Below are 13,088 nucleotides of genomic sequence, written 5' to 3'. Positions count from 1 at the left end.
TCTTACGTAGTCGCTCGACTTGCAAGAAATAGCAGCAGAATTCCCTCAAATCATATTCTACTATCTAAAACTAGAGAAGGACTCCCAATCTACAGCAAAGACTGGATGGTCATGGCAAGAATGCCTAATCATAGGTCTGCTTGATCAACCACCCTTTTTTTTTCATATTAAATGTTTTTTAAAACTTTTTATTTTAATTTTTCATAAATAAATACTAAGGTCTCCTTCATTTTGTACTTGTTTGTCATTAGACTGTAGCCATGCTGGAGCATTGCCTTGAAAAAATTTTAGTCAAATAAATCAACCCCAGGGCTTACTTTTTTTAAAAGCCTGGTGCTTGCTCTGTTGGTCTCTTTTGTTGAACCACTAAGTTACAGGGACATAAACACACCAACACAGTTTGTCAAGCGGCAGAGGACAAAGACATATGACAGGCTTCTTTCAGTTTCCTTCTACCAAATCTATTCACAAGGCTTTGGTTGGTCCAACGCTATAGAAGACACTTGCTCAAGGTGCTACACAGTAGAACTGAACCTAGAACCATGCGGCTGAGAAGCAAACTTCTTACCACACAGCCACGCATGTACCTAGATAAATTGGCCGTTGCCAGTACCGCCTGACTGGCTCCCGTAGGATTTTCGAGCGAGATCGTTGCCAGTGCCCCTGGACTGGCTTGTGCGGGTGGCACATAAAAGACACCATTTCGAGCGTGGCCGTTGCCAGTATCGCCTGACTGGCCTTCGTGCATGTGACACGTAAAAGCACCTACTACACTCTCTGAGTGGTTGGCGTTAGGAAGGGCATCCAGCTGTAGAAACTCTGCCAAATTTAGATTGGAGCCTGGTGTTGCCATCCGGTTTCACCAGTCCTCAGTCAAGTCGTCCAACCCATGCTAGCATGGAAAGCGGACGTTAAACGATGATGATGATGATTTCAAAACCATCCAATTTGGTAGCCAATATTTCAGTTCTTATGTGTACAGCTGAAGTGGAATAGTATACCTAAGATGATAAAGTAATTTGTGCTAAAAGGGTAAAATTAAATATCAACTTCTGGACCCTGCTGTGGGACCAGCTGCTCAGTTTCCATAATATAAAAAGGGCATCCAGCTATAAAAACCATGTCAAAACAGACACAGAAGTCTGGTCCAGTCTTCTCCCTGTACAGCTCCTGTCAAACCATCCAACCCATGCCAGCATGGAAGTTAGAAATTAAACAATGATGATGATAGTATATAAGTGGACAAACAAAAAAACAAGTGGCACTCAACATGTTTAGTAGGATTACATATATTATTTAACAACAGTCTGATTCAGGTCCATGCAACTTAGAGTTTCAAAGGCTTGCAAAACAAACATAATTCATCAGGTTCATAGAACTGGATCATATATATAGACACATATGATGAAGGCTAGAAGATTGAAAGTTTGAAGTCATTGTCACACCTCTGCTGGTAAAAATTTAATAAACATGTATTCTTTAAAAAATACTGAGTGATTTTTTAGTTTAATGTTAAACTGTTTTTCTTGTGTATATAAAATCATATTAACAAATAGCTCAAGATATAAAAAAGAAATAGGTGAGGATGTCAGAATTAACTAATCATTGAGAAGTTTTCAATAAGAAATCTGTTGACAAAAATTTTATATATCAATTATTAGACATTATTACCCAGTTCAACATTATTAATCAGCCATTACACAATATTAATCATTCAGTTTTTAAGCCTTTGCTTGAGATTGCCCATGGTCTTTTGCTATAAACTTCTTGTGACTCAAATTAAAAACTTCCATCAAAATTTATGTTTCAAACACCAGCTTAATAATGACAGTTATTTCAACTAAATTATTCAGTATTTTCAAAATTAAGTCAAACAAAGACCAGTGTATTTCAACAGAAGTATGGTAACAAAAGGGTTAAAGGAATAATCGTGTTATTTTACAACATATGTATTGAAATAATTTCTTGGTATAAAGATCTCACAAAATTGTGCGACCACAGAAGAGATTTTTTAAAAATTCACAAAACTGCTGTGTAGTCATCGACAAAGTTTTAATTAGCTTGCTGATTTACATAATTAAATTACAAGTAGTTTATAAACAATATTTTTGGAAAAATTTTCTTGCATTAGAACAGTGGTTCTCAACCATTTTTTCCCTACGGACCCTTTTGATCCCTATCTTACTTAGGTCGACTCTTTTGATCCCTATCTTACTAATGACTGAAACAAGTTTAAAAAAATAAATAAAACCAATATTACATGATATTGCACCAGATTCTACTGGTAAATGGTTATGTACCCAAGTAACATTAATAGTGTCCTATACAGTAGTATGCAATGGTATTTGAAGAAATGTATTTCCATAGTTGTATGCTTGGTTGCACAATAAATGTTAAAACTTTGTGGTTACTTCTCTAAGTAATATGTTTCCAGCAAAAAATTTATAATTATGCCAAAAAAAAGTTTAAAAAAATAAAAAATATAATAAACAATTTTTTTTTTATTACAACAGAAATTCTTTATTATCAATTTCATACAACCCATGCATGATATAAAATTATTTTTCAAAAACGACTTTCCTTTCACAAGTTGTGGTGACCACTGCAGAGGTGTGCAGCAGCATTTTGACAGCTAGCAGCAGCCTGAAAAATTCAGTGCTGGTAGCATAAATTCTTGTCAACTACGTGCAATAGCAGAAGTCGAGTAAAGTCATGAATAAATGGTTATGTTATTTGTTTAACTATGAGAATACACATTATACAACAATTTCCTGATGTTTCATATGATTATAAAATATAAAAAGGTGAACATAAGGGATTAAGTGATATGATGTCAAAAATAAACATAATCACAGAATGGCCAACAAGAAAGCTTTTAGCAGTATTAACAAGAAAATTCATCTCTAATACTTTCAAGTAAAAATGTAAAAAAATAAAAACAACTTGCATAGAAGAAAATGGTCAAATGAAAATGAAATGAGAGAGGAAGAATTAATCAAGGAAAACCTGAATATAAATGGGTTTTAAACAATATTAGAAAGTTGGATAAATTTACAACAATGAGGCACAGTTGGAATAGAAAAAAAAAATCACTTGACTACTTTTTAAAATAAGCACATTTTTAAAGTAAATGATTTTTGGGGGCTGGTGATATCTTGGTAGAAATGTAACCAAGTTATGTCAAGGAATTATCCACAAAAGGAAACATTTTAAGGAATATTTTGAAGACAAGAAAAAAGAAATCAAAATGAATTCTATGAAAGTTATGAAGAAATATAACGATCTTCTGAATAAGACATTCGACCTAACAGTAATCTTCATTTTTTTAATAACACTGTCCTATACCTGGACAAAGAACTCAACAGTACCTTTCCTCCCCATGAAAAATGAAGGGAAAAATTACTCATCGGAGAAAGTTAAATAAACCTTATCCTTTTCCAATTCATTTATTAGAGTATCAAGATCAAATATTTCATTAGAGAATGAATGTCACCTGGGATGATATCAGTCCAAAGTTTTCATTAATTTTACAAACTGTCTTTAATATGATTTCATTACTTCATTTATAATTATTAACTCTCAACTTAGCAATGAGTATTAGATTAATTTGGAATGTGCTAAAAACAAAAATAATAAAAATAAAGAGTTGAGAGATATAACATTTAAAACAAAATCAACTGAAAGGAACTTATTTTTTTGTGTCTATAAATAGATGTAATGCTTCCAAAGAAGGATTATTCAGAAATTTATTAGAACAAAATGAAAAATTTTAACCCTCTAGCATCTTAACTGGCCATACCTGGCCCACATATTCCATCTGTTTTAAGCTTAAACCAGCCAGATTCGGACTTTCATGTGTCCCTTACAATGTCATTCTAAAAATGAGCAATCACATCATTGAAATCTCAAAACCATGAGATAATGTAGGATCAATAAAAAAAAAACGTGGATAAACTGGCATTAAATCTGACAGAGTAATCTTAATACTAAAGGGTTAAAGATTAGCAGCAATTAATCTAAAATCACAAAGGTGTTTAAAGTGGTGGAAAATATGAATTTATTTCTACCACATCCATGAGTTAATATATTTTATGATCAACAATATGAAATAGAAGAATGAATCAGAAAGGTGAACATAAACTAATAGTTACTTTGAAATTAGAAAATAGTTGATTATTTATTGGATAAATTTTCACTATCACTGTAGTTTTTAACAATAAGAGTAAATAAGTCACATGTTTGGAGAGGTGGGGAAAAAATTCAACAAATAGGAAAATACTAACTAAAAATCAGATAAAAAATTTAGTAAAATCCTGTATAAAATAGTGTTTTATGTAGTATGTGAAACACAAATGAGATTTAACATAATAGTTGCCATCATGGAGTAAGAACAAATGAGAAAGCAGTTTATGTCAACGGTGCTAGACAGCTGTGTCATCAAAGGCAGAGAAAAAGGGGTTGTTTTTTTTATTAAAAATCACAGATTAAAACAAAGTAGATAAAAGGTGTCAGTTCTGTAGCTTTCATTCAGTCTCTCTCTTTCGGTTTCATCACTGTAAAGGCACATTCACCATCTGTAGTTAAACCTCAATCTAAGCAAATATTTGATTTTCACTTGAGCAGTATCGTACACAATATATCTAGTGATGTGGTTAAGGTGAAATAGCATAAAAATTGTTAAAATACTAACAGTTACAATGGAAAGCAGAGATAAAAATATATACTGTATCTGATGGCATAAAAGACACGTGGGTATTTTAGACACATCTTAATTTCAACGGCACATATTCAAAGGAAAACGGTTTTAGAGCATTAATGCTCATGGGAGGCCCAACTTGGCATATGAGATCCAGGGTAATTTTTGAAAAGAAAGTGTGTCTTATAATACCATCAAATAGTCATTTACAAAAACGTCTTTGCTTACATGTACATGTGTACTCTTACAGAATATATAATACATGTTACCCCATGAGTTAAAAACATGTATTATATATAACCAATTAAATACTTAAGCCCCATGTGCATCGTGTGTGTGACAGAGAAAGAAGAGAGAGAGAAAATTATAAAAGTGACAAAGAGAATTATAAAAGTGACAAAGAGAATTATAAAAGAGTCAATAAGAAAAAGAATTAGATTCAATGAGATGTTTAGGTGTGTGTCGAGACAAAGAAAGCCCTGATACCTTCTTTATGAGGCTATGACAGAAAAGAGAACTCTACTAACATCTGGGAAATGGTTATGCTTGATGTGCAGAAAGGGAATAGATAAGAACACACATGCAAACTATAGCGGTGTCACGAAAAAAGCAATGAGTACACTCTGTAAAGTGGGTAATGTTAGGCAGGGCATCCAGCCACAGAAAATATGCTGAAGCAGACAACAGAGCTTAGCATAGTCCTCTGGCTGGCCAGCTCCTGTCAAACCGTCCAACCCATACCAGCATGGAAAACAGATGTTGAATAACGAGGTCGATGATGATAGGTTAACAAAAAACAATATTAAGAAAAACTTTGAACGATTAGATGAAGGATACTCATTGTACAAAAGACTCGAGTTGTTGATATCTGATGGAACACCTTTGCCCATTGGGACTTCAACACCATCAACCATCTGTCGACCAGTAGGATTAGGAACTGTCCTACCACATCCTGCAAAAGAAAGTGCAGACATGTGAATGGGGTGTAAGTATAAGCACTCAATAGCAGAAGGAAAATGTGACAACTGTGCTACAATAATTGTCCAGCAAATACTTGTGCAGAAAGGCTTACCTTTAGTGCTGTGTTTGCCCTTTGGCAAAGATGTCACATAATTAGCAGATGTTAGCTCATACCTGCAGCAGAATTGGAAACAAATCTTTTATATATTATTCAACAACAGACCACGTTCTAAAATTTGTATAAATTGTTAAAGCAATTATTTTTATATCAACTCATCAAAAAAAAAAAAAAAAAAAAAAAGAAAGAGTCAGGCTATGTTTTGTAATACCCCTTGTCTAGAAATTTATAACGCCATATGTATAGAAGTATCTCTAAAAGTATTCTACGTAAATAAATAAAATGCCACCCAATTTTCTTTTCTTCTACAAAGATACAAAAATAACTTTTCAATTAATTCAATATGCAAACACTAAATTTTAAAAAAGACATTGCAATGTATAACACTGTATTACATGTCTTTATTTACTGAATTTGATGGCATAAAAGATCAACAGCATCATCATTCAATGTTGTTTTCCATGCTGGCATGGGTTGGATATTTTGACAGGAGCTGGAAAGGCCAAGATCCACACCAGGTTCCGTTGTCTATTTTGGCAAAGTTTCTCAGTTGGATGCCCTTCCTAATGCCAACCACTTTATAGAGTATACTGGATGCTTTTTACATGGCACCAGTACAAGTGCTTCTTATGTGGCACTAGTACCAGTGCATATCAGAGGCACAATAATTTCAGCAGCACATATTCAAGAAAAAACGCATTTAATGCATTAAGGAATGTGATATAGGCCCAGCTTTCCATGTAGGATCTGGGGTGAATTTTTGAGACACTTTTCTGGAAATGGTGTCTTTCATGCCATCAAATATATTACATTATCTAAACATTAACTAATATCTGGCAATATCAAAAAGAAAAAACTGGCTCTCCATCGGTTCTGACAAAGGTCCCAGGAGCAGCCTGATCATGAAATTTATGTGTAAGTAGCAGAGCACTCCACAGACACGTGTACCCTTAACTCAGTTCTCAGGGAGATTTATAGTGACACAGAATGTGACAAGGCTGGCCCTTTGAAAAAAAAAGTGTCTTGCTCAAGAACAAAATGGTCACTGGGTATCAAACTCACAATTTTTTTAAAAAATCAAAACTAAACCAAAGTAACCAAAAATGATCATTTTATCAAGTTGATCCTAAACACTCATCTTTCAAGAAATAAACAGCTTTACCATTAATACTTATTAATCTTATTAGCATGACATAATTTTTAAAATAATATTATAATGAAATGTAAATATTTCTTACATGCTTCCTAGGGCAACATCACACAGAAGTATCAAACCCACTGGATCATTTTTGCTTGTGTGACAATAGTTTGCACTTTTGGATACCATATCAGCAAAATAAATGCCTTTACCAAACATATAACCAGTCTGCAAAGAGATAAACATTCATCATTATTATTATTTAATGTCTGTTTTCCATGCCATATTCAACCTATATTACAGACAAAATGTATTTAGATAACTTACCACTGGTGCTTCTGGGGGTGCTACTCGCAGACCTTGTGACAAAATACCAGCAAAGTTGGTAACTCGAGATCCATGCCAAAGCAGTTTATGATTTGCTAACTCTTCAAATGGACGGAAACGTTCCTTTTCTCCTTGTCGTTCAAGTTTGTATGCCTATAAAACAAGATAAATATTTTCCAATTGCTTGAATGTCAGTTAATATTAGTTTGAAATTGTGGCACAAGGCCAGCGATTTCATGGGAAGGGAGCAAGTCGATCATGTCGACCACCCCACCCCACCTCTATTGGGTGCTCAACTGGTACTTATTTTATCAACCCTCAAAAGAATGAAAGACAAAGTTGACTCCTGGCAGCAGTCAGAAGATATGTCACTAAGCATTTTCTCTGGCACAGTAACAATTCTGCCAGCTCGCTGGGGTTGTTGGGGTGCTGCAGCCATGCAGTAAGCTTGGTGGAGCCCATCCCACTCCAGGTTAAACTCATTTCTAGCAGCTCACCTGTGACGGACCAGCGTCCTGTCCAGGTGGGGAACCTATACACCAATGAAACCAAGAAACTGGCCCTTTATGAGTCGGGCATGGCTCAAGAAGGAACAAACAACATGTCCAAATTAAGTAATTTCCATAATTTGATAGCTGAAAATAATTAGAAAAAAAACGAAATTAACTTACATCGACAACTTCCAGTCCATACTGGTTGTGTGTAACTGCATGTGTGTTCTGCACATATTTAGTAATTAGGTCAAATTCATTAGAAGTCTTTTCTATGTACTACAATAAACAAAATCAATCAACAATCAATTAACAAAAAGAGTCAAATAAATAGACAAATGTTTACTTGAATTCAAAGAAAAATAATTCTTTTTTACATGATCCTTAACTATTTTCTTTGTTACCTTTTATCTTGTACTTGTTTCAATTATTGGAATATGGCCATGCTGGGGTGCTTTGCTAAATTACTAAGTTATGGGGACATAAACAAACCAACACCAGTTGTCAAGAAGTTGGGGGGAAAAGATCAAACACAAACATATATATAGGTATGTGGCAGGCTTCTACAGTTTCCATCAACCAAATTCACTTACAAGGCATTGGTTGGCCCAAGGTTATAGCAGAAGGCACTTGCCCAGGGTGTAGCAGATGCAAATTCATTGTTATCAGAATGGAGTCCGTCTCCAAAGTAATGTATGCATCAAGCTCAATAGGTAGTTTACTTAACAAGCAATAGTAATTTTTCCTGTGTGCATTTTTCTGGACACTATGCATTAATGGGTTAAGCATGGCATTTAGAAAACATCATTCAATTTTAGAACTAATACATTTCTAAATCTCTCAGAGAGATTTATGCAGCAGTAATACGATGAAGTAGTTGTATGCTGTCATTTTAACGTGACATAAGGAAACACAAGGACACAGGAAATGTGTCAAGGCCGACAGGAAGTGGTGCAGCTTCCTAGGTATAACCAACAGTAGTATTATTCCCTTCAGGGGACTGTCACATTAAGTTGACAGCATACAACTACTTCATCATTCAATTTATTCTCATTCCATGAAAGTTGTTTTATTATCTAGTGTATTTGATAGCGTAAAAGACATACAGGTGTATTAGATGAACCTCGTTTTTCAGCACTGCATAGCAAAGAAAACAAAGATTTTAGTGCAGTGGTTTCTCAATTGGGGTCCAAATAACCCGGGGGGGGGGGGGTCCATATAAGATTTTGTTGTTAGAATTTATAAGCAATAAATCGTTCATACTTCTGCAACACACAAAATATTTTAACAATTTTTTAAATTCCTAATAACATTTAATTATAAAAATATAGAATTTTCTAAACATCAATTGACCAGGAGGGTCCATCCGAGTAAAAGAGGGACCAAAGGGAGTCCATAGGTAAGAAAATGGTTTTGAGAAGGACTGGTTTACATTGTCCACATTTACCTCAATATCAGTCTTGAGTTTCTTGTAATGAGCATCGATTGCATCCATGCGATCATTTCCATCGTCACCACCTTTCAGTAAATTATAGGCAACTTCAATTTCCAACAAATTATCCAACATTTCGATTTTTTGCTGTGTAAAAAGAAGACAAGAGGTAAATGCATTGACTTTCATGCTTTGGAAATTCTAGCTTATATAGTGGGTTACCCACAGGCAAACAGTTCTCTAAACAACCAAATTGAATAGCAAACAGTTTTATCTTTTTCTGTGGCCATGCTGGGGTACCACCTAGAAAAATTTCTAGTCAAATGAATCAGCTCCAATACTTAGCTTTTTTTTTTTTTTAAACCTGGTATTTATTTTATCACTCACTTTCGCTGAAAAACAATATATAAAAGTGAAGCAAAAATGAGCGAGGGGAGGGACCAACTTCAAATTGTTATTACCTTAATTATTTCATTTGTGTCCAATAGAGGAGGTTTGTTCAAACCAAAGTCATGAGGTATTAAAGTGTAAAAACGGTTGGAAGCATCAGAAAACAAGGATACGGAACTTTTCTTTTCAACCAACTGAAAAATAAAAGGAATAGAATTAATTTCATTTCTATCACAGAACAGATGAAGTAAGATTGTGAAGGAAACATCTTTATCTTGATGGGTCGGAAAGTTTGACAGGAGTTGAGAATTCAGAAAACTGCACAGAGCCCCAATGTCCACTTTGGTATGGTTTCTATGCCAACCACTTTACAGAGCATACTTAGTGCTTTTTAAGTGGCACTGGCACCAACGAGGTTGCTAAATAACATGCAAGACAAGACCCCCTCCACTGAAGCAAGTAGTACTATTGAAGGAGGTGACTTTGAGCCAGGAAAACTGCATCAAATGTTTTTCCATCACATCTATTTGAAAACCGTCCTCAAAAATAATTTCCAAACCCATCAGGTACCACCTACATTAATTCAGAATGACCTTTATCAATAGAACTCATACAAGTGATGATATTCCGTATTTCTCTTAATATAATCTAATTTTAATATTAGCTCAAAATCTGAGAGGTTAATTTTTCAACCTTTTCATTCAGATGTGTACACTATGTCCCCTGGGAGTAAAGTTTACTTGGGGCAGTGGATTATATAGCTCTGTACAAATGACAGAAAATATTGGTTTCAAATTTTGGTACAAGGCCAGCAATTTCAGGGGCGGGGGTAAGTTGATTACATCAACCCCAGTATTCAACTGGTACTTATTTTATCAACCCTGACAGGATGAAAGGCAAAGTTGACCACAGCAGAATTTGAACTCAGAACATAAAGATTGACAAAATGCCGCTAAGCACTTTGTCCAGTGCGCTAACGATTCTGACAGCTTGCCACGTTGATAACACAGAAAATATTTTAAAACTTTTATTTAGAATTTGATTTAAGCAATCCCATTAAAAAGATTAGTATACTTCTTATTCACTTCCAGTGAAATTTCAAAGCATTTATTAATATTGCAGCATGGAAGGTGTTTTTAAATGGCTTATAAACACCTTCCACGCTGCAACTGCTTTCGTTGCAGCACATGATCTCAGATCAGGTCACTTGCTATGCAAGTACATCTCCATAATTTATTAATATCTATTAGAGAGAAAATAATTCAGTCTGACTCCTGCAATAATGGAAAAATAGACATTCTACAATGATGATGATGAATATGTCAAAAACATACAAACCTCTGTAAGTTCATTTAGAACTTTGTAAGCAGATTCTATTTGCTTTTTAGACAATTTCCCAAGAGGCATTTTCTTCAAATCAATCTAAATAAATTTTAAAATCCAAGAGTCAGTTACTTCAGAAAATTAATAACACTTTCTATAAAAAATATTCCAATATTTCTCTTTTCTTTCTAATTTCCTGAAGTTGTTGTTGATAAAACTTCTATTATATTTGCAAGAATTGAAATTTCAGTGATTTTAAGACATAACCCTTTAGCATTCACATTAGTCTGTCAGAATGAAATGCTTATTTATTCACAATGTTTTGAATTAATCAATAATTATCTTGTAGCTTCAAGATTTTTAGAATGACAATGTAAAATGTGAGGCTAGATTAAGCCAGTAAGAACCTAAAAACGGGTCAAATAATTTTGGACAGATATGGCCAGTTTAAATGCTACAGGATTAAAATATCTTTCATGTACTCAGGGAAATCGAAATATGAAGTGATTAAACCTAAGCTTTCAGGAGAGGGAAAATAAAAACAACAGTTTGTAGATTTCCAAATAGAGAATTGTGTCTGAAGGAAATAAGTGAAAAGAACAAAAATTCAGTTTTTAGATTACTGAGAAAGTTCTGTTTAGTCTTGCCTCCTAATTCATTCTGTACATTGGACAGCAAATCATTTCTCCAATAATCCTGGTTTTCAGCATAGTCTCCAGCATCTTCCCAAATTAGTTAACCTCCATAAATAACGAATCAGTGTATGAAGAACATTAAAGTCATTCATACAAGCCTTACATAAATCATGAAATCTTGTGAAAGAGAGATGATGGACAAAATTAACCTCAACTAGGATAAAACTAAATAAATATTAAAAACATCTAAATTCCAGAGTGCTGATCTGTTTACAATTTGACTACAATAGATGTTAAGAACAATGCTGCTCAGTAAGCGTGCAAAAACTGCAACCCTCTAACTCATGTCATGCCAGTATGGCAGAATAGGCTCATCAAACCAGTATAATCCCAAACTCAAATTCATAGCCTCTGCATCAGATCAGGGTTGGTGGAGAAATCAGGCTGAGGCCTTCGTCATGCAGTGGACTGAACACAGGCAATCCTATCCAATTCCAAGAACAATTCTATCGTTATCTAACACTCCACACTTAGATGAAAATCTTCAACGGATTCTTTACTTACCTCAAACTCCATCATAGCCCTTTTCATGCTTTCAATATCAAAAATCATACAAATAAGATCCTGAATGGATTTATGTAATGTGGAAGTACTTTTGCTTAAATCCAATTTCTTTATATTGTCATCATCCTAAAAAACAAAAAAAAAAAAACAACATATAAACAATAAGTAAAACAACAATTCCTTGTATTAAACCAACTTATCACAAAGATACAATTTTCAAGGTGGCTGATACTAGTGCCGCCTGACTGGCTCCTGTACCGGTGGCACGTAAAAAGCACCATTCGAACGTGGTTGATGCCAGTACCACCTGACTGGCTCCCATACCGGTGGCACGTAAAAAGCACCATTCGAACGTGGTTGATGCCAGTACCACCTGACTGGCTCCCATACCGGTGGCACGTAAAAAGCACCATTCGAACGTGGTTGATGCCAGTACCACCTGACTGGCTCCCATACCGGTGGCACGTAAAAAGCACCATTCGAACGTGGTTGATGCCAGTACCACCTGACTGGCTCCCATACTGGTGGCACGTAAAAAGCACCATTCGAATGTGGTTGATGCCAGTACCACCTGACTGGCTCCCATACCGGTGGCACGTAAAAAGCACTATTCAAGCGTGGTCGATGCTAGAACTACCTGACTGGCATCAACCGGTGGCATGTAAAAAGCACCCACTACACTCTTGGAGTGGTTGGCATTCGGAAGGCATCCAGCTGTAGAAACCTTCTGATCAGATTGGAGCCTGGTGCAGCCTCCTGAGGGCAAGCAAAAATTAACACACATAGAAGAAATCTTTCTTGTTTTAGTAAAAAATATCTTTTTTTCCTGATTATTTAATTTTAAAATAATACAACCATTTAATGCCGTCCCCTAATTCTAATTACGGAATTAATTAGAGAAGTCACATGGTGTGGTGGTTAGGGCATTGCGCATACAATTGCAAAATTATGGTTTCAATTCCAGACCCAGGTGATACTTCATTTCATGTAGCCTCAGTCCACACAGTCGTAAAC

The 13,088-nt window shown here is 34.9% G+C and overlaps 1 protein-coding gene across 1 annotated transcript in view; it reads right to left on the bottom strand.

Annotated features, from left to right (window-relative positions):
- Positions 1-2,493: 2,493 nt before the first annotated feature.
- Positions 2,494-13,088, bottom strand: part of LOC106877168 (poly [ADP-ribose] polymerase 1) — a 29,117-nt gene continuing 18,522 nt past the window's right edge. Inside the window, exons 18-27 of the mRNA XM_089359271.1 lie at positions 12,075-12,200; positions 10,891-10,974; positions 9,624-9,746; positions 9,178-9,309; positions 7,911-8,009; positions 7,240-7,392; positions 7,013-7,140; positions 5,769-5,830; positions 5,534-5,648; positions 2,494-4,640 (exon numbers count right to left, since the gene is read on the bottom strand). Coding sequence (XP_089215397.1) covers positions 4,568-4,640; positions 5,534-5,648; positions 5,769-5,830; positions 7,013-7,140; positions 7,240-7,392; positions 7,911-8,009; positions 9,178-9,309; positions 9,624-9,746; positions 10,891-10,974; positions 12,075-12,200 — 1,095 coding nt within the window. The 3' untranslated portion in view covers positions 2,494-4,567. The remainder of the gene's footprint in view (positions 4,641-5,533; positions 5,649-5,768; positions 5,831-7,012; positions 7,141-7,239; positions 7,393-7,910; positions 8,010-9,177; positions 9,310-9,623; positions 9,747-10,890; positions 10,975-12,074; positions 12,201-13,088) is intronic.

Source organism: Octopus bimaculoides, chromosome 11 (assembly GCF_046866305.1).
Source record: "Octopus bimaculoides isolate indiv1 chromosome 11, ASM4686630v1, whole genome shotgun sequence".
NCBI classification, from domain to species: Eukaryota; Metazoa; Mollusca; class Cephalopoda; order Octopoda; family Octopodidae; genus Octopus; species Octopus bimaculoides.
This window is presented reverse-complemented; position numbering and strand designations above follow the sequence as displayed.